The sequence below is a fragment of the Muscardinus avellanarius genome (genome assembly GCF_963383645.1).
Source record: "Muscardinus avellanarius genome assembly, chromosome: 9".
Classification (NCBI taxonomy): Eukaryota; Metazoa; Chordata; class Mammalia; order Rodentia; family Gliridae; genus Muscardinus; species Muscardinus avellanarius.
In genome coordinates, this window is record NC_137795.1 from 1,475,924 (window position 1) to 1,499,861 (window position 23,938).

The 23,938-nt window shown below is 36.8% G+C and overlaps 1 protein-coding gene across 1 annotated transcript in view; it reads left to right on the plus strand.

Annotated features, from left to right (window-relative positions):
* DPY19L1 (dpy-19 like C-mannosyltransferase 1) overlaps positions 1-23,938 on the plus strand; it is a gene marked incomplete at both ends in the record, with an annotated part of 112,084 nt that overhangs the window by 49,415 nt on the left and 38,731 nt on the right. The window contains 5 exons of the mRNA XM_080701001.1: positions 839-896; positions 6,746-6,837; positions 11,107-11,206; positions 13,153-13,230; positions 23,811-23,897. Of these exons, the coding sequence (XP_080557127.1) occupies positions 839-896; positions 6,746-6,837; positions 11,107-11,206; positions 13,153-13,230; positions 23,811-23,897 (415 nt within the window). The remainder of the gene's footprint in view (positions 1-838; positions 897-6,745; positions 6,838-11,106; positions 11,207-13,152; positions 13,231-23,810; positions 23,898-23,938) is intronic.

Below are 23,938 nucleotides of genomic sequence, written 5' to 3' on the forward strand. Positions count from 1 at the left end.
AGCTCTGAGGTCAAAGCCTCTGGGAGGAAACTAGGAGCTCTTATACACTGTTGGTGGGTTACAAATTAATATAGCCACTATGGAGATCAGTACAGAGGTTTCCCCAAAAGATTAGGAATAGAACCATCATGTGACCCAGCTGTATCACCCCTCGGTATCTTTTCGTAGATTCAAGTCAGAATACTGCAGTGATACGTGCATATTTGTGTTTATAGCAGCATAGTTCATAGTAGCCAAATTCTGGAAACAACCTCTCAACGATGAAGGATAAAGAAAATATGGTAGATATTCACAATGGACTTTTACTCAGCCATAAAGAGCATAACTATGTAATTTACAGGAAAAGGGATGGAACTAGAAAATATTATGCTAAGCAAAATCAGCCATCTCAGAAAGTCAAGGATGGTATATTATTTTCTCATATGTGGAAGCCAGGGGGAAAATAGGAAACAAGAGACTTAATGAAGAGAGTCCAGTAGAATAGCGGAATGGGATTGGGGGAGTACGAGGGGAGTACGGGGGGGGGGGCAATGAAGGAAGCGGTTCAAATAATGCTGTGTTCATATATGAGTATATCACTACTGTATACCGCATGCATGCATATTCATATCACCTCGAACCTCACTAAGATGTATAGACCACAGGCCAATAAAAGTATAGTAAAAATGAAACATTTTGACTAGATACTTTGGAGGAAACAGACTATTTTATAAATAAGCATAGAAGAGTTGTAGTGTGGCCAAAACAGTTTGTAGTATTGTTATATTACTTTAAGGTTTTATTAAGATTGACTTGGGTTTCTGATATTTGTGTCACATTTTCTTACCGTCTTTTTCAGTGGCAGCCAATTAGGAGGCCTGGTTACAGTGTTATGCTTTTTTTTTAACCATGGAGAGGTAAGTAGTCAGAAAATATATTCAGAATCACTCCTGTACACTCCTGTACAGCTTTCTTCTTTAGATTCAGTTCCTTTAAATTTAATCTATAACAGAATTTTTAAATGATTGATTTTATTTAAGTGCTAGCATCCATTTTAAGTTAACTTTTCATGATGATTTCATGACTCTTAATTCCTCTTACGTGATACGTAATTTTATTGACTTGAGGAAGTAGTGGATCTGTAACAGTTCTTTACATAGTTTTAAAATTATGAAAAGTAATGTTTTAGGAATATTATACTTTTAAGTGGCATTTGAATAATATTTTACTCTATCTACATTTTGTAAGTGTCCATGGGCTTTCTAAATAAAAATGTAAGATACAGACTCTGGATCCAGGCTACAGGGGTTCAAATCCTGGCTCTGCCATTTGGTGGCTGCACTGCCTAAGCAAGTGATTTCATCTCTTTGTGCCTAGGTTTCCTTTTTGTTAAATAGGTATAATGATTATACATTTTATAAGATTATTACAGAAATTAAATGAATTCACCTGTGTACAGTGCCTAAAACAATATTTGGAACATGATGAGTACTATGTATTTGTGTACTTGAATTATTGTTGTTACTACTACTACTACTACTGGTTTAGTTCCAATGAATTTCTCCCTCTAAATAACCATAGATGTAAATGGATTTCGAATACATTTCTGTCCAGAATTCTTTCATGGTAAGTTTGTGTGAGGGGAAAAAAAAGCTTGCTTGTGGAACATGACTTCATCTCTTCTTGGTTTATACACTGAGTATCCGCGGTGTCTGCATACGTGAATGTTATAACGCTAAGAGTGAGTGATCATACCCAAATTAATGTGGAGTTAAGGATGAAATACTTCTGAGTTAAATATTCAACTAACACACAGTGTGTAGAGTTACAGAAATCTAAGCTGGAGTGGCCATGTAGGTCAGAATATTTGACACGATTGTAATGTAGCAGTTAATTAGTACACTGTGAACTTTGAATCAAAATAAAGAGAAAGGCTTGGCTTTTCCTGACTCCAGACAGTGTATATGGTAATAGTGTGGACTGTGGAGCAATCTGAAGTCCAGATTCTGTGAGAATGACTTAATAAGTGGGAAATAACAGTTTAATGAAAGAATGAAGTGCTGTACACTGGTAATAAAATGTTGGATGAAAAGGGATCCAAGATGCAGGTAGAAAGACTGCTGTTTGCTAGGGACAAAGGTCCGTGAGGTTACCTCCATGCAGCTATGCGTTAATTCCAGATCTTATATTTTTCTTATAACTTTGTTGCTCATGTTTCATGTACATCATTTCTTACAAAATCACTTGTTTTCAACAGTGGAATTCAAATTATTCAGTTGATTTTTCAAACTGATGGATTTTCTTTTTGATACATTTCAACTACTTGGTTTATTTAAACATGCTTAGGCATTACTTTCTTAGGAAAATATAAACTAAATATTAAAGTTAGAATTTTAGTTTTATTGAAATAGCCAAATATTTAAATGTCACTGTAGCTTTAGTGTAAAAAGATGACTTTTTTATAGTATATTTTATTTTATTTTTTGTGGTACTGGGGATGGAAATCGGGGGCATTCTACCTCTGGGCTACACTCCCAGACCTATTTTATATTTTATTTGGTCTCAGTTGCTGAGAGCCTCACTAAACAGCTGAGAAGCTGGCTTTGAACCTATGTGATCATCTTGTCTCAGCCTCCCAAGTACGAGGATTATAGTCATGTGCTATCATGTCCGGTGGTAATATCATATTTTAAAGTGACAGCATACTTTAGTTTTGGATAAAGTGTTGATGAGACCTCAAGTAATTGAAAACTTTTATAATTTTATATGTATTTTGGGCTTTTAGATTATGACATTTTCAGACTTTTTTTCTGACTTAAAATTTTTAAAAATGCTGCCTGAAGTATATGGTTTTTATATGAGCAGAAGCATCTATCCTGGTAATACCCATTTAAACATCTAGTGAACTTTTATAGAACTTTGTTCATTGAAATTACTGTTGGTTAGTAATTAATACATTTACTTTTTTTCAAAGAAGTGCTTTAATCACTTGAGTAAATTCTCTATGTGCCCAATACAGTTGTGAAACGGAATTTGCTTTTAAGTTCTGTTTCCATTATTTAGTTTTCCCTGAACTTCATCAAAGATAATATATGATATGATTTTAAAATTTTCTTTTCCCTCAGATAGTTTTACAAGGAAAAAAATTTTAACAAAGTAATTACAAAATGTGTAGCACCAACGTGTTAATTAAATTATTTGAAACAAAAACCTTTAAATCTGAAACATGTAATAATGCAATTAGAGGGCCTCTAAGTTTCTCAAAATAATTATCAATAATATTGAGTTATATGTTCTATAATAAAAATCATGCAGATGTTTACACTTATCAAGCTTCTTGACAAAGTGTTCATTCTGTCAATATTGAGAAGTATTGGTAAGAAGAATATTGAAGATTTTGCTCTGCTTGTAAAATGTTTCCTTTTTGTAAGATAAGATGTACGGGGCATAAACTGATGCTGCATTTTTTAGCATGTTCTTTGTATTCACTTAGATGAATACAAAGGGAAACTAAATACAATATTACTCAACTTTTGGTATTAAGAAATTCCTTTCTGTGAAATAGGGGTTAGCTTTTTCACAGAGGTGTTAAAAATGCTAATAAGCATGATTGTGTTATACATAAAACTCGTTCACTGTATGTGAGGATACGCATATGTAAAGAAGAAATCCTTTAGTTTTTTATTATTATTATTATTATTATTATTATTATTATTAGTGGTGATACTGAGGGTGGAACACAGAGGCTATCTACCTCCGAGCTATACTCCCAGACCTATTTTTTATATTTTATTTGGAAACAGGGTCTCACTAAGTTGCCGAGAGCCTCACTAAGTAGCTGAGGCTGGCTTTGAACCTGTGCGATCCTCCTGTTTCAGCCTCCCAAGCGCAGGGATTACAAGTGTGTGCCACCACACCCAGATAGTTTTTAATTTTTTAAAATTTACTTTCTAAAAAAAAGTAATTCAAAGTCAATGAAAGTATTGCCTTTGAGGGGTCATACATAATTATTCTTTTTTGTCAACCACAACAAATTTTTAATCCATATTAGCTTTTTTTTTTTTTTTTTTTTTTTTGTGGGTCTGGGGATGGAACCCAGGGGCATTTGACCTCCGAGCTACATCCCCTGCTCTATCTTTTTATACTTTATTTTCAAACAGGGTCTCACTGAGTTGCAGAGGGCCTCACTAAGTAGCCGAGGCTGTCCACGAACCGCGATCCTCTGGTCTCAGCCTCCCGAATGCTGGGATTACAAGCCTGCGCCACCACGCCCGGCTCCATATTAGCTTTTTAACTGAGGTTAAAATATAAATGTACAATCCCTAATCACATACTGACATAAATAATATATCACTTATGCAAGGTTTAGAAAAGAATTCTGAAAACAATCTTGTTAAGCCTTAAAATATTCTTTTACAGTACATAAATAGTATATGATATCTCAGTATACATAAAAATGGAAGATTAAGTGATTAATTAGCTCAAGGCTACTAGGCAAGAATTTGAGTTTTAATTTGTTTTTAACTTTTATTTATTTTAATGGACAAATAATGTATATGGAGTGCAGTATAATCTCTTTATAATTGTAGAAAAATGTAGTCAAACTAAAATGTATCCCTCGGCTTGCCAATTCCTTTTTTATAATAATATTGTTAAGATTTTATTTTTATCAATCTTATGTATCTAATACATTACTACCAACTGTGGTCACCATGTGGCATCACTAAACTCATCCTTCCAGTCTCACTGCGACTTTGTCTCCTTGGTTAGTATTCTTTCTTATCACTTCCCCTCTTCCCTCAGCCTCTGATAACTTGCATTTTACTTTTTGTCTCAGTGAGTTTGATACCAATTTTCATATTTTGCCGCAGTTTTCCTTCTCTCTCATACACGCCTGTAGGTACACAGACATTTTTCAGATGCACTTGAACATAAGTTGCAGCTGTGATGACACCTCACTCCTAAAATACCTCAGTATGTATTGTCTAAAATTAAGGCTCTCGTCCTACATGGTCACAACATATTTTTATCATACTCAAGAAATTTAACACTTGATACGTAACATAGACCGTACTGAAATTTTCAAAGTTCTCTCAATAAATTACTTTATGCTTTTGTTTGGGATCTGGAATTTGATTGAAGACGATACAGTGCGTTTACTTGTTGTTTATCTAGAAAGCTTTCTAAAGCAGTTCTCTCTTTTCTTTTCCATGACATTAACATTGTTGAGGACTGCAGGCCCACTATTTTGTAGAGGCTCCATGATTTAGATTTGTCTGATTGTTTTCTCATGAATAGATTCAGATTAGATATTTTTTTGTGTGAAGAAAATAAATGGATGATGTTGCGTCCTTACTGTAGTGCATCTGCAGGCATGGAAGACCAGTTTGTCCCGTTAGTGAATTTACTAAATTTGGTCACATGGTTCATGTGGCTGCTGTCTGATTTATCTATTATAAAGATGCTCTTTTTCCTTTTATATTAAAAGTGATTCATGGCTTGATACTTGAGATACTGAATATCCTGTTCTCTTATAACATTTTACCAAATGATTATGGCATCCATTGAATTAGTTATCGCATTGACCATCGTAAGTGGTAATTTCCCGATTGTGTCATTTGTTTGTTTGTTTATACTGGGGATTGAACCCAGGGATTTGCATATTCTAGGCAAATGCTCTACACTGAGCTACATACCCAGCCCTTTTAAAAATTTAATTTAGTTTACAATTAGCCTAGAACTATATGTTGAAAAGACATTTCTTTCTCCAATGAATTGTAGTGGTGCTGTTGTCATAAATAAGGTGACTTTATCTCTGAGTTTGATTTAGACTCGATTCTGTTCCATTTTCTGTTTAAGATAGTATCAAATTGGCTCTGTCTTGTAGCTGATAGGTTTTATGTCTGATGGTGAAAATCTCCAGCCTTGTTCTTCCATATTATTATATCTTTTCAGTTTCTTTCTATTTCCATATAAATTATAGAATCAGTGCTTCTTCCCCAACACATATACATCCTGCTGAGATTTTAATTGTGATTTCTCTGAGTCTCTAGATCAGTATATGGAGAATTAACATTCCACATATACTGAATTCATAAACGTAGGTGTATTTCTCTATAGGAGTTTTATATTTTTATATTTTTTGCATTAGCCTTAGTTGTTTTGGTATCTTCTTTCAGTCTTTGAACACTTCCTTTCTTTCCCTGGACTGCCTTGTACTTTCTTATCCCCAGGTATAGAATAAGCTATTTTCCAAGGAAACTTGAATCCTATTAATGGAAAATGATATAGAGACCACAGTCTGGGCAGTAAACACTTCTGTACCCTCAAATATCAGCCATGTTTGTATACTGAGGATTGTGTGCTCATCTAGTTGTTTTGGATTAAGTCATGGATTATTGGTAACTCAATAGTAGCCCTACTTTTGGCAAGTCCACTCCTGGTATTCTAACCAGAGGGATTGAAATCATCTCAAAGCTAACGTACGCCCAAGTGCGTGGCAGCAGTGTTCACAGTAGCCAAGGCATCTGTCAACGTATGGATGGCAAGGAAAGTGTGGTGTAGGTACTAAACCTTGAGTGTTTCTCAGTAATACTTTTCACATCTCAGTTTTGCTGTTTGTAGGAAGTCTAGTAGCTTGTTCTATGATACGCCACTAAAAGTCTATGTGAAAATCTTTTTTTCTTTGCATTTATAAATGAAATCTTTCACTTAGTCTTAGCAAACTTAGTGACTGTATCGTTCACCCTGGCTGTTCTTTTCTCAGTGCACCCGTGTGATGTGGACGCCACCTCTTCGTGAAAGCTTCTCATATCCATTTCTTGTACTTCAGATGCTGCTTGTGACTCATATCCTCAGGTAACTTTCATTTATCCTTGGGTGTTTTCTTCTTCTTCTTAAGTAATTTAAACTAGTGCTTCCTAAGTTTTTACAATAAAAATTCTATACAATGAATTAAGAACACTTTTTTAGGTTGAATTAGTAGACATTTTAAACTTAAAAATACTTAATACTGAAGATATTTCCTCCCTCTTCTTTCTAGTCCTCTTCCTTTTTCTCATAATGGTTGCTCAAGGAGAGAAAATTCACTTTTACTTCTACATCTCCATTTTCCCAACTCCTTTTCTATTATCGACAGAGCATCTCAAAAATGAGCAGACAGAAGGGGTCAGGGCTGAACTACTGGACGTTATCCTGTGAGATATGGTCCTTGGGAGCAAAAGGCATAGATCACCAGTTACCATAATGAGGGACCTTGGCACTTATCAGGTATTAGTAATAGGAAGATACCACCTCAGTGGACTCAAGATATTCCAGGAAAATTCCTGCTAGAAATTTGGTATTGAATTAGGCCTTCAGTTAGAAACCTAACATGTTCAAATGTCATTAAGAGGAGTAAGAACAGTTCTCCTTTCTATTGACAGATAGAGTCTTAACATAAACTGCTTTGCTTCCACAGGTGAACATAAAACAGGGCCCATGAAGAAAAAAACAAAATATGATAAAAATATAAAACTGTCCTGGATTAGGAAGATCATTTAGTGGTTCAGAACTTTGTTGAAGTCTGTTATGAACACTTTGTGTGATCGTTTTTCTCTGTAATAACCCCAGCAGGCTTCCAGCTCCCTGTGTAGTATTTTCATATAGACTTTTCAGAGGCAGGGTGGATGGCAGCTTTTGCATTATGAGCTTTTTAAGTCTGTGCAGTGCCAGCCTTACTGCTCTTCCCCAAATCCTCTTTTATTATAGAACTTAAAGCCTCTGTCTTATTTTCAGTAAGGAGGACCTCTATGAACTTACAACCTGTAGCTCTGTTCTATTGCTTTTAAGGCTTGTTGAGAGAGTCGTTTCTTTTAGACATTCTGGAAGGAGTGTTGTACGCAGAGAGATTCTGTTCACCACTGCAGGGCTGTTTTTCCTCATCTTGGCCTCGTCCTCCACTGCGGTGCAGGCACTGGGCTGCCCTTCTGTCTCACTCCTCTTCTTTTGCCTCTGCTCCTGTCTTAACTCCAGTGAAGACACACCTTTGATTCTCCTTCTAATTATTCTTCACTAATCTGATCTCACCTGCAGAGCTGTGGATGGTGCCACTCAGGTGCACCTCCTTTAATTCGCTGTTTTCTTTACTTCACCTCTGTCTGGAAGGTTGCAATAGTTTCTTATTGCTGTGATAATGAATCTCCACAAACTTTATGACCTACAGTTCTGTATGCCACAGTTCTACACTTAAGGTGCTGTCAGGGCTGCAATCCTCCTGGAGATTTTGGAGGGGAGAACCAATTTTCTTGCTTTTCCAAAGCCTAGGTTTTTGGTTCAGGATCCCTTCCCACTTCAGAGCCAACAATGAACGATCGAGTCCTTTTCCAGTCATGTCATGCCACTCTTTTCTGCCGCCCTTGTGTTTTTAAGACCCCTGTGATTGCCAGGCATGGTGGTACATGCATGCTTGCAGTCCCACCTGCTTGTGAGGTTGAAGCAGGAGGATCATAATTTGAGGTCAACCTGAGCAACTTAATGTGTTCCTTTCTCAAAAAATTAAAAGGACTGGGGGTGTGTCTCAGCGATAGAATGCTTGCCTAGCATGTGGCCAGTACTGAAAAAATAAAGAAAAAAAACAAAAAACTGGGCCCTCCAGGATAATTTCTCACTCGTTAGATCAGGTGATTGGTAATCTTAATTTCATCTGCATCCTAGTTCCCTTTGCCATGCCCTGTGGCCTATGTCCAGGTTGCAGGGATGAGCCTGGGGACATTTCTGGAGCCCACCGTTCTGCCTGTCGTAATGAGCTTGTTTCAGTTTTACTTCCTGCCTTCAGAGCTGCCTTTGTTGGGATCTTTGATTTGTTCTCTAGGGGCTTCTGCGACAACTACTTTTCTTTGTTTTACTTAGCCTCCCCCCAGATTATTGCCATTTTTATCTTTGACCACCACCCCATTCGTATCTTTTATTTGTTCTGGAAATATTAGGGCCTTTTACCCTTTGGAGTCCTCGTTACTGTGTTTGCATGCAGAGTGCCGTCTTCTGGCATACTTGGCCGCGTTGCTTTGGCAGCCTGGTTCAGGTTCAGTGCCGTCCCTGGCCCCGTGGCTCTTCCAGTGGGGAGGCTTTCCCGGTTTTGTCCCGTGGTTGGCAGGGCTCCCTTTTTTGCCTGGTGTGGCTGTTACTGTGCTAGTGTGACTGGCTGCTGGAAGTGTCGTGGCTGCTTTAATTTTCCAGAGGGGACAAGTGCATTTTTAAGTCTATAGTCTTTATAGCTGGGAAGCCACAGCTTTCCTGGAGTTGTGGTAGACTTGTTGCCTTTCCCTTCTGGTCAGCTACATCTCCTGATATTTTATCTTATTGAATAATAATATTCAGTATTATTCAATAGTGCCTCCTTTGGAACGGCAGTTGTTTCCTCTAGTTTCTGGTTTCTATTTGTAATTTAAAAAAAAACCTCATGATATTAGACACATCGATTCCAAAATTTACTGGCTTATCCTTTTCAGCAAAACAAACAAACAAACAAAAAAAAACAACAACCCCCCCCCCCAAAAAAAAAAAAAAACCACTCAGCTCCCTCCCTCAGCAACACTGCAGACTTGGGAATCTGTGTGAGGGAGACTGTGGGTGAGTGGCTTGGGTGAGCCAAGAAGCAGCTGAGCTATGCCGATGTATGCTGCAGTGCGAGGGCACAACTGGATAAGAACGGTCCTTCATGCTAGGAATCATGTATTAATAAGGTTAGCAATGAGTACTCTATTTTTAATACATTGGTTTATTTAGTTTTGAATTTTAAGTATTTTAGAGACTTGGTTTTATATAAATCAGCTAATTACCAGAAAGTCTTAGCTTTTTAAAAGTGATTCTTGAAAATATTTATATTTATATTTCTGTCTCTGTCTTGTTGGGTTAGCTCTATGTCGATTTCAGCAGCATCAGTTGGAGACTTTGGTTTCTATTTGTTCCTCTGGTGAATTCCGCACCAATTGCCAGATTAGTATTAAATTCTACTCTGACATGTTTAATGTCCCTTGTTACCCTTAAAATGAAAATCTTATTTAGTATTTAAAATTTAGGAAGGGATAGGGAAGTCCTCAGTGGTAGAGCTCTTGCCTAGCAGATACAGGGCCCTGAGTTGTGTCCTTACACTGCAAGGGGGAAAAAAATTAAAAAGACCAATAAAGCTTTATTGTAGACAGAGGCTTTCCAAGTTTTCTGTTAGGATGCAGTCATAGCTATTCTGTTTCTTTTCCAGTTATTTGATGTGTAATTCATTATAAGTTACCTGAAATTTAAAAATTCGTGGGTTGGATTAGCAGAATCAAATGCATTAAGCTTAAATAAAGCTTTGCAGAGAGCCTTGTCCCTTAAGGAAGGGGTATTGAGGAAGTAAAGAAAGGCATCTCGTTGTGGGAATCAGAGCCCAGGGTGGGTGTACCCACAGGAGAATTCTGTACTCTCTGGAGCTGCTCACCTTGCTGCCTGTGCACTTTAACTTGCACGCAGCACACGCTGCTGCCGTGAGCATGTTGGGCGTGTTTAGGAGCTTTGCACTGAGACAGATTTAGGAAAAAAAAAAAATCACGTCACTTTCTTAAACTCTCCAAATTACTCATTGGTGTAACATATAGCTTCTGAGGATGGTTCCAGAGCTGCTGCCTGCCGTTGCTTCCCTTTCACTGTTGCACCATACATCTGTGCAAGGCCTGCTCTTATCCCGCATCCTCAGGGAATCTCCCCAGCTGCTCAGCCCTTACTCTGAATTCTTGTAATACTCGGCTGTGTGTTACTTAGCACTGTCAGTTTTCATAAATATCCTCCATCTCTCCAACTAGTAAATCTGTTGAATCAGTATTTTAAAATGTCTGATTGTGAATTAACCAAAATATAATTTGGAAAAAAAGTGCAGAGACTACACTGATCTGGCCACCTTCCTACTCTGTGACAGGGCGTCACGTTTTTATAGTAATACTGGGTATTTGTTTACCTTTCATAGCAAATTGTTGTAATTAAATGTCAGAAGGTTTAATTTCTTTAGTTTTACTTTCAGTCTATGTCATAACCACACCATGTTGGAGGTTTACAGAGGTTGGAGCCATGCTGGACCGCTGTGTGGCCACACTAACCGATACTCATCTTTTCAAGGGCTCCCAAGCTTCACAGAGGAAGCCTGATCGCGCTCTGCACCTCCAACGTGTTCTTCATGCTTCCGTGGCAGTTTGCTCAGTTTGTGCTTCTTACCCAGGTAGGCGATTGCATTTTTGAGTTGATTATGTGAACTCATTTGTATAAAGTTATAACTGAGCTGCAAAAGTTAATGCATTGGAAGAAAGCTCGGGGCAGAGAAATATGTAAGACTTATTTATTAATAAGTCTTACTTATTTACTTAGTAATACATTACTTAGAAGAATGCATTTATTGAACTCAAATTTGTAAGAATGTCTCTTACTCAGTATTTGTTGTGTGCTTAAAGGAGAACTAGGCTATAATAAGTGTTTCTTTTGTGAATAGCCTTACATTCTTAACATGTAGAATAAATATACATGGGAGAAGAAGGTAAGTAGCTGCATAGTTCATATTTTGTGTGACTCCTCAACCCATGTGCAGCTTATCGGCTACTTTTCCAGGGTCTCTTACCTCCCTTCAAATAGAGGTATATAAAGCGAGGTGAGGGGAGGGAGTATGTTGTGTGTTCATTTCTTCCTTCCCTGCTATTTTGTATTAGTATTATGCTACACCATATTTGTATGTCATAGTTGATGAGTTGCTTTTTAATATCTTTGGAATATCTTGCTTCAGGAATGAAGTCAGACTTGGACTTAAGTCCTAACTATTCATTCATTTCTTGCACAAAAAATTTCTTAGTTCCAATTTTCTCATTTCTGAAATAGAAAAAGAATAGAACCTGCTTTACTGTGTTGTAGTTAGGATCAGAAGAGATCATGTATATAAGACTCTTTAATAAAGCACCCATTACTTAGCAACATGTCAGGTATAACTGCCTTTTTAAATTATTTTTAAAAAAGAGACCCAATTTGTACTTTCTTCTTTTTTTGATCTTTTCCTCTAAACTCTTTTGTCTTCTTTAGTTTGATGGGATGTTACATCTGTTTCTGAATTAAGTTGCCCTGAGAACTTGCCACTTCTGGGGGAGTGTGCTGTGTGCTTCTTAGCCCCTGGGATGAAAGGGCTTTCTCCCACTGCTTCCAGTCAGTGGAGCTGGCGGGCTCTGTGTGGTCACTGCTGGAGGGTGTGTGTGTTGGGGGTTGTGTCTCCCAAGGCTTGGGTTTACTATGTCATGTCAGTCACCCTTGAGTGATGCAGTTTCCCTCTGGTAACTAGATTAAGGGATCCTTTGTTGGCTTCTCTTACTGATGGTGATAGTTGTAGATTACTTGGAGATAAAAAACAATGGGTGGAACTTAAGTTTTCTGCTTAAATATTTAGCTGTTTTCTGCGTGTCTGTGTTGTTTGTGTAACAGGAGAGGCATGAAATTTAATTCACATGACTTTCTCCGTGAAGAAGGGTGGAGAAGAGTCATTGTCTGACATAATATCTCCTTATAAGAGATACAGTCTCATTATTTAATCGATTAATCCAGATTAATCCATCTAAATAGTTACAGTAGTTAGAATCTTTTGTTTTACTTCAAAACAAATTTAAAACTACTTTTGCAGTGAAAATACTTCTAATTTGTAGTTTGATAAATTTGGTGTAATTAATATTTGAATATTTATATTAATGAAATTGGATACTAATGGCGATACTTGTAAAGAGTGAATAGCAAACAAATTAATATAATTTTATTCAAACATGCATTCCCTAATTATTTGAAACTCTAATCTACCTTTTCCAGTTTTTATTACTAGTCATGTATTTTTTTCATATTTTTTATGAGACATCGTCCTCTTTAATTATACATGTTGATAGCAGAATAAGTCTGATACGAAAATGAATATTGTTGGGTTATCCATAAAGTAGATAATTCCCGTGGCTAACTAAGACCTATGTGTACGAAGGAAAAATCAGTCCAGATTTGCCCTGTTAATATATCGACCATATTCAATAATAAATTGGCAGATAAAAGGAAAACTGAAATTTATATTTCGGTATTTAAAAACAACAATAAACAAATTTTTTTCTTATGGCTATTTATTTAATTTTAACCTAATTTCTTCTTAAATTTCAGATCGCATCACTGTTCGCAGTGTATGTTGTGGGGTACATTGACATATGTAAATTACGGAAGATCATTTACATACACATGGTAATGTTCTTTTTTGTTTTCCACCTAGTTTGCTCTTAAGATAAACTCCTGATTATTATTTGATTTGTTCATTGTTGAAACTAGTTGTAACATCATTCTATAAGTAAGACAAGTGTCATTCAAACACTGTGATATAGTTGACAGACCTGTTTTAGTCTATTCAGAGAATTTTAATTTGAGTCATGTTATCTGGCTGAGGTCCTGTCTAGCTGACATATGATCAGTAAATGAAATTCATGAGCCGGGCATGGTGGTGCATGCTTGTAACCACAGCATTTGGGAGGCTGAGACTGGAGGATTGAGATTTGCAAACAGCCTCAGCTGCTTAGTGAGGCCCTTTGCAACTCAATGAGACCCGGTTACAAAATAAAGAATAAAAAATAGGGCAGAGGGTGTAGCTCAGAGGTAGAATGTCTGGGTTCCATCTTCAGTACTGCAAAAACAAACAAAAAACAACAAAAGAAAGAAATTCATGAAGAGAAATGTGAATCACTTTATTATCTGTGATTCCATCTGTTAAAATAAAATCTAGGGTTCATTTACTATCCAAACACATGGGGCATACCCCTGACTATGACTGGAGACCGCAGCATTCATGTCCCTTTTCTTCTAGTAGGGGAAGGAGGAGTATGGGTTAAATAATGAGTGTTGTGAAAGGGTAAGTTGTACAGCATTAAAGAAAAAATCATCGTAGGGCAGATCAGGAATGCTCGTATTGGAGGAGAGGTATCAAATAAGGTGGTCTATCTGGAGCTTGTTGAGAAAGAGGGAACTGAACAAAGATCAGAGCGAGGATAGGAAGCTAATAGATATCACAGAGAAGAACATTCTAGTTTGGTGGGACAGCTGAAGCAAAGGTCCCTAGACTGGTTGAAGCTGATGACTGTTTTTTGTCTTTCTTTTTTTTTTTGTGGTACTGAGGATGGAACCCTTCTACCTCCAGGCTACACTCACAGACCTATCATATATATTATATAGTATATAATATTATATTATTATATAGTATATAATAATATAAACAGGATCTCTTAAGCCAGCACAGCTGGCATTGAACCTGCGTGATCCTCGTGTCTCCACCTCCCAAGCGCGGGGATTACAAGCGTGTGCCACCACGCCCGGTGGTTTTTTTTTATCTTTTAAAAACCTTTCTTTTATTTGTCATTATTTTTTATACATAAGATGTTTCTTTTTTCTGATAATTTTAGAGTTATTATAGTGTATCATTATTACTTTTTATTCTCTAATAGTTGATACATACAAAAGGACATATAAGTATAGGGAAGTTGTGAACGCAGCTACACAATCGGCAAGCATGAGCCTCTCCTCCAGGAAAACCAGAACCTTGCCCTGTGTGCCTAAGCTCACCTTCTTGCCTCTCCTGAAGGTGACCTGACTACATTGTCAGCAATTTGCTTTCCTTCATAATTTCACTCCATGTACATTCCATAGAGTATCTGTTTTCATCATTAAATGTTAGCATCGTTTTTAGGTTGGTCAAATATGTTTTCTTCTTCTTCTTCTTCTTCTTCTTTTTTTTTTTTTTTTGGTGGTACTGGGGTTCCTGGAAGCCCTTCTACCTCCGGGCTACACTCCCAGACCTATTTTTATATTTTTTAAATTTGGAAACAGGGTCTCCTAAGCCAGCGCGCGCGGCTGGCTTCGAACCTGCGCGATCCTCCTGTCTCTGCCTCCCAAGCGCGGGGATTACAAGCGTGCGCCACCACGCCCGGCTATAAAATATGTTTTTACTCAGGCTTCTGAGATTTATGTTGGAGTTCCCATTACTGTCACTGCTTCATGTGTTCTATGAACAAAGCACATTTATCCATTCCTTGTCGAGGGACATTTAGATGTTTCTTCTTCACCCCTGGCTCTTTTTTCAATTGTGAATAATACTGTACATTGTTACCCATATTTCCTGAAGTATATATGTTGAGTTTCTTTGGGGGCACCTGTAGTAGACTTGCTGGGTGGTAAATTATGTACATGTTCAACTTCATAAATACCAAATTGTTTTTCTGAAATGATTGGACTACTTTAAGCAGCAATATTAAAAGCTGATGTTTTCTACATTCTCTTAAAATTTTGCCCATCTGGTTGGTATAGAATGATATCTTGTAACCTTACTTTACGTTTTTCCTGATTCCCTATAAAGCTGACCATCTTTTGGTATGTTTATGGATTTTTGTGTTTCCATTTTTGTGATATTCCTATTCAGACCTTTTACTAGTTTTTCTCTTCTATCCAAGAGAGAATGTCATCTACTTTATGAAGTGGTATAGTCCATCATTTTATTTGTGTTGATGCTCAGACTGTTCTAGATTTGTCCTGCTGTTCAGTCGAGCTTCTCCTTCTAATTTCCTTATCATGTTTTGATCACTTTCAAAAAACAAATTAATAAATACTGTTTCATGAATTTTTTCCCACATCTGCTTAGAAGAACCTGTATATATTTTCCCTCCTTAATCTGTTTCTTTAGTGAATTACCATTGATTTTGTGACATTAAAAAACCTTGTTTTTCTAGGATAAACATATTTTATATATTGTTGGATTTGATTTACTCTTTCTATAAGATTTTTACATCTCTTTATAAATTTTTTTATATACTTGGCTTATTTTTCAGACTGCCTAATACAGTTTTACTTTTTAGTACAAATCACAATAAATATAAAGCATTTGAAATCGAGCAGTCACATAATTACATAGGCAGCTATGGCTGAGGGTTTTGACTCATAGTTATAGTTATCAAAGTACAGAATGTAATCACAGTACTTGACAGGCTAAGACAAGAGGATTGCAAGATCCAGGCTAGCCTGGGCAACTGTGAGCGCTGTCTTGAAATAAAAAAAAAAAAAAAGTTGGGGGTATAGCTCAATGGCATAGCATCCCTGAGTTTAATCTCCAGTACACACACACACACACACACACACACACACACACACACACAAAGTAGGATTTAATTTTAATTGAACCTACTTTAACATATTTAACTTGTGGTAGATACAGGTTTGGGCAGATGATATTTGATTTGCTAACTATCCTCTTTCTTCCTCCATTATTGCTTTGTAATTTCCTAAATTCTCATAGCTACATAAGAAATAAAGAATTGTCTCTAAGAATCATTTTTGTATTTTTATTGTAAATTACATGTAACAACATTTTTCTTAAGTTTTAGGTGTACAGTTCAGTGGTAAATACATTCATATTGTTTGTAAGCATACATTAGAAGTCTTCATCTTGCAAAACTGAAACCATAAACAGTGACTCCTCATTCTCCCATCTCCCTGCCCCTGAAAACCACGATGCTACTTATGTCTCTATGATTTTTACTACCTATGTATGTCATGTGAGTGAATTATGTAGTGCTTGCCTTTTTAAAAAGTTTTTATTGGTGCATTATAGTCATACATCTTAATGGGGTATAAGATGGTATGGGCATACATGCACACATCACTCAGTTAACCCTTACCCAATGCCCATCCCACCCTTCACCTCAACCTCCTCCTGTTTGGCTTAGTGATTGGCTTTGATATGTTTGTGAATGTACATCGTGTACATTAGGGAATTTCCCTCTCACCCCCTTCCATCTCCCTCCGGTCACCTTATTTGCTCATCGGTAGTCTCTCCTTCTTTGTCTAGAGTTTCTCCTATGACCCATTTTCTCCCTAGCTTCCGCCGATTAGGGAGAGCATCCAGTTTCTTGTTTTATGTGACTAAACTCACTTAGCTTAATGCTCTCCAGTTCCATCCATTTCCCTGTAAATTGTAGTCTTCTTTATGGCTGAGTAAAATTCCATTGTGTACATATCCCATAGTTTTATAATATATTCATCTGTTGATGGCCATCTTAGCTGGTTCCATAGTTTGGCTATGGTGAATATAGATATCCATGTATTAGTTTGGTAGTTTGGTTTCCATTCTTTTGGGTAGATACCCAGAAGTGGTATTGCTGGATTATATGCAATCCCAACAATGTCTTAGAGTTCCCCCTTCTTCACATCTTCGCCGGCATTTGTTGTTGTTTGTGTTTTGAATGATTGCCATTTTAGATGGAGGTAGGTGAAATCTCAGAGTAGTTTTGATTTGCATCTCTCTGATTGCGAATGATGTTGAGCATTTTTTAATACATTTATTGGCCATTTGAATTTCTTCTTTTGTGAAGTGTCTATTTAGTTCACTTGACCATTTTTGATTGGCTTATTTGTTTTTTCATTTTTGAGTTTCTTGAGTTCTCTATATTCTAGATATTAGTCCTCTATCAGAGGAATAGTTGGCAAAAAATCTTCTCCCATTCTGTTGGATGTCTGTTGAGGTTCTTGATAGTTTCTCTTTGCTGTGCAAAAGTTCTTCAGTTTTTTTTAAAATTTTTATTGGTGCATTGTATTTATACATCATAATGGGGTAAAAAACCTGTTTAGACATAAATGCACACATACCCATCTAGCCCCTACCCAGTACCCACCCCAATCCCTCTCCATCCCTCCCTCCCATGCTGGGCTTAGTGTTTGACTAAGATATGAATAAGTACATCCTGTGCTTTAGAGAGTCTCCTTCTTCCCCCTCCCATCCCACAGTTAGGTGTCTTCATTGCTCCTCTATAGGACCTCCTTTTTCACTTGGCGTTCCTCCTATGACCCATTTCACCTTAGCTTTCACATATTAGGGAGAGCATCCGATTTCTTACTTTTTGCAGCTGACTAATCTCGCTCAGCGTAACGTCCTCCAGCTCCATCCATTCTGTGTAAATGCCGCAATTGTGGGCTTTTGGCTGAGTACAACTCCATTGTGCACATGTCCCCAGTATTGTAATCCATCATCTTTTGATGGACATCTTGGCTGGTTCCATAGTTTGTAATGCAATCCCATGTATTGGCTTTTAACTGGCTTATTTCATTTAACCTAATTGTTCTGGCATGTTGGAATTCCCTTACTCTTTAATGCTACATAATGTTCCGTTATTTCATATGCCACATTTGCTTATTCATTCATCTGCCCATCATGTGGGTTGCTCCCAAGTGAATGTACAGTGAATGATGCTTCTGTGAACATGCATGGCAGACTTGTTTTTTTTTTGTTTTTTTTTGTTTTTTTTTGCGGTACTGGGGATTGAACCCAGAGGGATTCTACCTCTGAGCTACTCTCCCAACCCTATTTTTTATTCTTATTTTGAAAAAGAATCTCACTAAGTTGCAGAGTGCCTCACTAAATAGAAGAGTCTGGCGGCAAACCAGTAATCCTCTTGTCTCAGCCTCCCAAGTTCTGGGATCACAGGTGTGTGCCACTACATCTGGCTCAGATACCTTACATTTCTGATCACATGGTAAACCTCTTTTCTCTTTTTAGGGAATTGAGATACTGTTTTTCATTGCAGCTGTACCATATTATATTCTTACCAGCTGTATTGAAGGGTGTTTCCATGTTATCACCATTTATTATATGATTTTTTATTTTTTGGGCCAGCTTAATGGTAGGATGTGGTTTTTGTTTTTCATTGATCCAGAATATACATCATGGTTTTTATTTGTTTCTAATTAAAGAATTAGTTTTGTAGAACACTTTTAGGTTTACAACAAAATTAAGCAGAAAATACAGAGTTCCATACACCCCTTCCCCAATTATGCACAGCCTCACCAAATACTTCACCTGCACCAGAGAGGTACATTTGTTAAGACTGATACACCTACATCGGTACCCCATAATCTCCAAAGTTTGCATCAAGGTCCACTTGTGCTATTAAGCATTCTAGGTGTTTCTCTGTCTCTCTCTCTCTTTCACACACACACACACACACACACACACACACACACACACACACACACGTATTCACTAGTATAGTATATGGATAAATTTCACAGCCCTAGAAAGTCCACTGTGCCTTGCCTGTTCATTTCACGCTTACTCCCAGTAACTGTGATCAGTGCTCATTTTACTGTCTCCTTAGTTTTGCCTTTTGCAGAATTTCATATCTTTGGAATCATACAGTCTGCAATGTTGTTAGATTGGCTGCTTTGATTTAGTAAAATGCAATTAAGTTTCCTTCAGTCTTTTTATGGCTTATGGCTTGACAGGTCATTTACTTTTGGTGCTCAATAACATTTTGATTATGTGGATGGATCACATTTACCTACCAAAGGGCATTTTGGTTATTTCCAGGTTTTGGCAGTTATGAAAGAAAGCTGCCGTAAACATTTACCTGCAGGTTTTTATGTAGAGATAAACTTTAAGCTCATTTGGATAAATACCAAAGGAAGTGACTGTTGAATTTTTAGGGAGTTGCCGAGCTGTTGTCCAAAGTGACTGCCGTTTTGCGTCTGCACCAGCGACGAGTGCACACGCTGCTCTACATCCTTGTCAGCATTTGGTGGTGTTAGTGTTTGGATGTTGACCGTTCTCATAAGTATGTGATACTCTCTCATTTGTTTGGTTGAATATCTTTTTATATCCCGTTTGCTCTCTGTGTGTTTTATTTGGTGTGGTGTCTGTTAAAGTCTTTGCCAGTTTTTTCATTGAGTTGTTCATTTTCTTACCGTGGAGTCTTAAGAATTCTTTGTATATTTTGGGTGCTTGTTTTATCAGATACAACTTTTGCAAATATTTTCTCCTAGCTTGTGGTGTGTTTTCTCATTCTATTGACATCTTTCTTAGAGTAGACTCTTTTAATTTTACAACGGTCCAGCTTATTAGTTGTTTTTTTCATGGGTTATGTTTTTGGTGTTGTATCTAAAAAGTCCAACCATATCTAAGGCCATCTAGGTTTTCCTGTGTCTAGGAGTTACCTGGTTTTGTGATGTACTTGAGGCCTGTGATCCACTCTGAGGTACTTTTTATGAAGGGTTCTGGTGTGTGTATAGATGGATTTGGAGAGTATGTGGATGTCGACCTGTTCAAACACATGAAAATAGTGTTTGGCTCCATTGTATTATCTTTGTTCCTTTGTCAGAGATCAGTTGACTATACATGAGTCTATTTCTGAACTCTGTCCTTTGTTCTATTGGTGTCTGTGTGTCTATTTGTTCTCTTGTCTATTCCATTGATATGTTTGTATTCTAGTTCTGTTGTCAGTGTCATACTATCTGGCTTTACATAGTAAGTCTTGAAGTCAATAGTGTCAGTGTTCTAAATTTGTTCTACTTCAATAGTAAGTTGCCTTTTCTTGATTTTTTACATATTCATATAAACTTTAAAATCATTTTGCTGATATTTGCAAAATAACTTGCAAGGATAATGACTGGGGTTTTGTTGAACATATAGATTAATTGGAAAGAATTGACATCTTGACAGTACTATATCTTCTTGTCTATAAATATGGAATATTCCTTTTCTACTTAGCTCTTGATATTTTCCATCAGTGTTTTATAGCTTTTCTTATATAGGTCTTGCATATATATATATATATATATATATATATATATATATATATATATATATTACCTTTTTGGCAGTAATGGTAAATGGTAATACACTATTAATTTCAAATTTTCTTTTATTTATGGCTGACATATGGAAAAGCAGTTGACTTTGATATAATAACTTGTGTCCTGTAACATTTTTAAGTATAAGACTTTTACAAATATGCTTTATCACACTGAGGAAATTTTTTTATTCTTAGTTTGCTGAGAGTGTTTAGCATGGATTCACAGTAAGTTAGTCAGGTAGTCTTTTTGCATGTATTGACAGGATCATGTAAACTTTTTCTTTATCTAGTTGATGCAATGTAGTACTTAATTGGTTTTCAAATGCTGAAGCAGTCTTGCATATCTAGGGTAAATGTTAAAGGTTGTGGTGTGTGTATGATTCTTTTTATGTTTGATTTGATTTGATAATGTCTTAGTGAAGTTTTGATATATATATATTTATGTTCCTGAGAGATTACTGGCCTATCTAATTTGGTATTAGGGTAACATTGGCCTCAGAGGTGAATTAGAACCTCTGCTTTCATCTTCAGGAAGCAATTAGAGACAATTGGAGTAATTTCTTCCTAAGAAGATAATACTCTGACAAATTTCAAAATGGTATTAGGTATTAGGTATTAGGTATTTGGTATTAGGTATTTGGTATTAGGGTAACATTGGCCTCAGAGGTGAATTAGAACCTCTGCTTTCATCTTCAGGAAGCAATTAGAGACAATTGGAGTAATTTCTTCCTAAGAAGATAATACTCTGACAAATTTCAAAATGGCACCTTCCCTGCACTGCCAGAATCACAAAGGGAATTCCTCTGATACGCACTGCAGAGACCTGGTAGAGCTCTTTGAGGTAAAACTAAAAGAGCAGGCACCTCCTTTGACTGAAGTTTTAACTAAGAGCTGTTCACACTGAGCCTCCAGCAATCATTGACTACACTTTGGATTTTCCCACCCTACACTGGATTTGGCTCTCATAGCGGTCCTGCTCTCGTAATTTATGATTCTGTGTATCTATCTGTCTGTCCCCCATTTGTGGGCAGCAGTATGCTCGGTGACCTCCCTTCTCTATCATATCTCGACAGAGTTGTTGCCTGTTTGTTCAGCATTTTACTTGTTATTAGAACCTAGTGATGGCTCTGAGCTCCTTATGTGCGGGACCTTCACTCTGATTTTCATTTAAAATTCCCTATTAACTAGCTATGCTGAGCATCTTTTCATGTTCTTCTTGTTAATTTATGTATCTTTTATGGAGAAATGTCTTTTCAAGTTCTTTCCCCATTTTTTAAATTTATCCGTACTGGGGATAGAACCCAGGGGCATTCTACCCCCAACCCTATTTTTTTTTCCTTTATTTTGAAACAGGATCTCACCAAGTTGCAAACGATCTCATTACATAGCTGAGTCTGTCTTTGAACCATGATCCTCCTGTCTCAGCCTTGCTAATGTTGGGATTACAAGCGTGTGCCACCACGCCTGGCTTTTTGCTCATTTTTTAATCAGGGGTGTGTGTGTGTGTGTGTGTGTGTGTGTGTGTGTGTGTGTGTGTGTGTGTGTGTATGAGTTTTAGGAGTTCTGTATGTATTCTGGATAGTAATACCTAATCAGATATATGGTGTTCAAGTATCTTACTCCAACATTTTCACAATATTGTTAAAGCTGAGTTTTATTTCTAAGCTTTTTTGCCTGTTATTTTCCTTCTTCTCTAGGCTACCTACCTCTCTTTCTTCACCTTCTCCTAGAACTTACTCTCTAGGCCAGCTCCTGCAGTACTTGGTACTTTGCATTTAGAGTCTTACTAGATCTAATAGAAATAATGTAATTTAACTTTTTAAAGTAGTACTTTGTAAACAAAGCCAGAGTTGTGGTTTTTTCCACATTTATTGACTTTGAGAAATTTGTCTTATTTTTCTTGCTTCCTTTGATAAAAGCCATATACCAATTCTCATCGCCAATAAGATCATTCTCAGCAATTTCAGGATTTTTAAAAGGCAGTTAGTATGTATTATATTAACTTTAACTCCAGATATTTCTTGAGACAGTTTGAACTTCTTTTCTTACTATCTTATACTTTCTTTTTAATACCCTTGGCATTGTTTTGTTTGGTTCTTAATCAAGAAAACACTTAGTCAATGTTATAGTATTTTCTTAACTTTTGCCAAAATTGCAGTAGAAATAAACAGTTCATACACATACATACAACAGTATAAATGGCAAATAAAATATATTGTGTTTCATCTATTCTTAGAAGAGTGTAGAAGTGAAATATGACATAACATTTTCCCTGATGGAAAGTTTTGAAGTAATAACACAGAGTGGGAGCCAGAGTGTATCTCATAGAGAAATTCGTCAACGTTTTTCTCAAATTTTAAAATTTGTATATCTTTGACCCATCAGTTCCAATTCTGATACTTTATTCATAAGTGTATTGATATGTAAATAAGATATACACATAGGATGTTTATCATAATGGTGTTTGTAATAGGAAAAACAAATTATCCCTTAAAAGCACTTAAGTGTTGAGCAGTACACAAAGGACAAGTTAAATAAATATGGCACGTCTATAGAGTGAAATATTTTTCTCAGTTCTTAAACACAATGAATTAGGTTGGTTGGATTGAAACAGAACGCTAAAACATGTTAAGAGTAAAAGCAACAGTATAGTTTATCGGGTAGGGTCCAGTTTGTAGTTTCAACCAGATATGAGCTAGAATTTATTCATGTTGATGATTGGAAGTATTCATGGAAAACTGTCCATGGTGGCCATCTCCTGGGGTATGAAGTCGAGGGTGGAGAGGGGGCTGTGTGTGTGTGTGTGTGTGTGTGTGTGTGTGTGTGTGTGTGGTACTGGGGATTGAACCCAGGGGCATCCTATCTCCAAACTCTACCTCCAAGCTACACCCCCAGCCCTGTTATTTTTATTTCAAAACAGAGTCTCACTAGGTTGATGAGAGTCTGTCTCTCTCTGCTGAGGCTGTCCTTGAACCTGCGGTCCTCTCTGGCTCAGCCTTCCCAGTACTGGTATTAGAGGTGTGTGCCACCACACCTGGCTTATATATACCCTTCTGAATGGTTTAAATTTTGTTTATCACGAACATTTGCCATTTTCACAATGAAAATTAATGATTTACTTTTTGTTTTATGTGCATTAATCTTATTTTTCTTGGATCTTTTCAGATTTCTCTGGCACTTTGTTTTGTTTTGATGTTTGGGAATTCAATGTTATTAACATCTTATTATGCTTCCTCCTTGGTAATTATTTGGGTAAGTATTTCTTAAGTACACGGCTGGTTTTGAATATGATG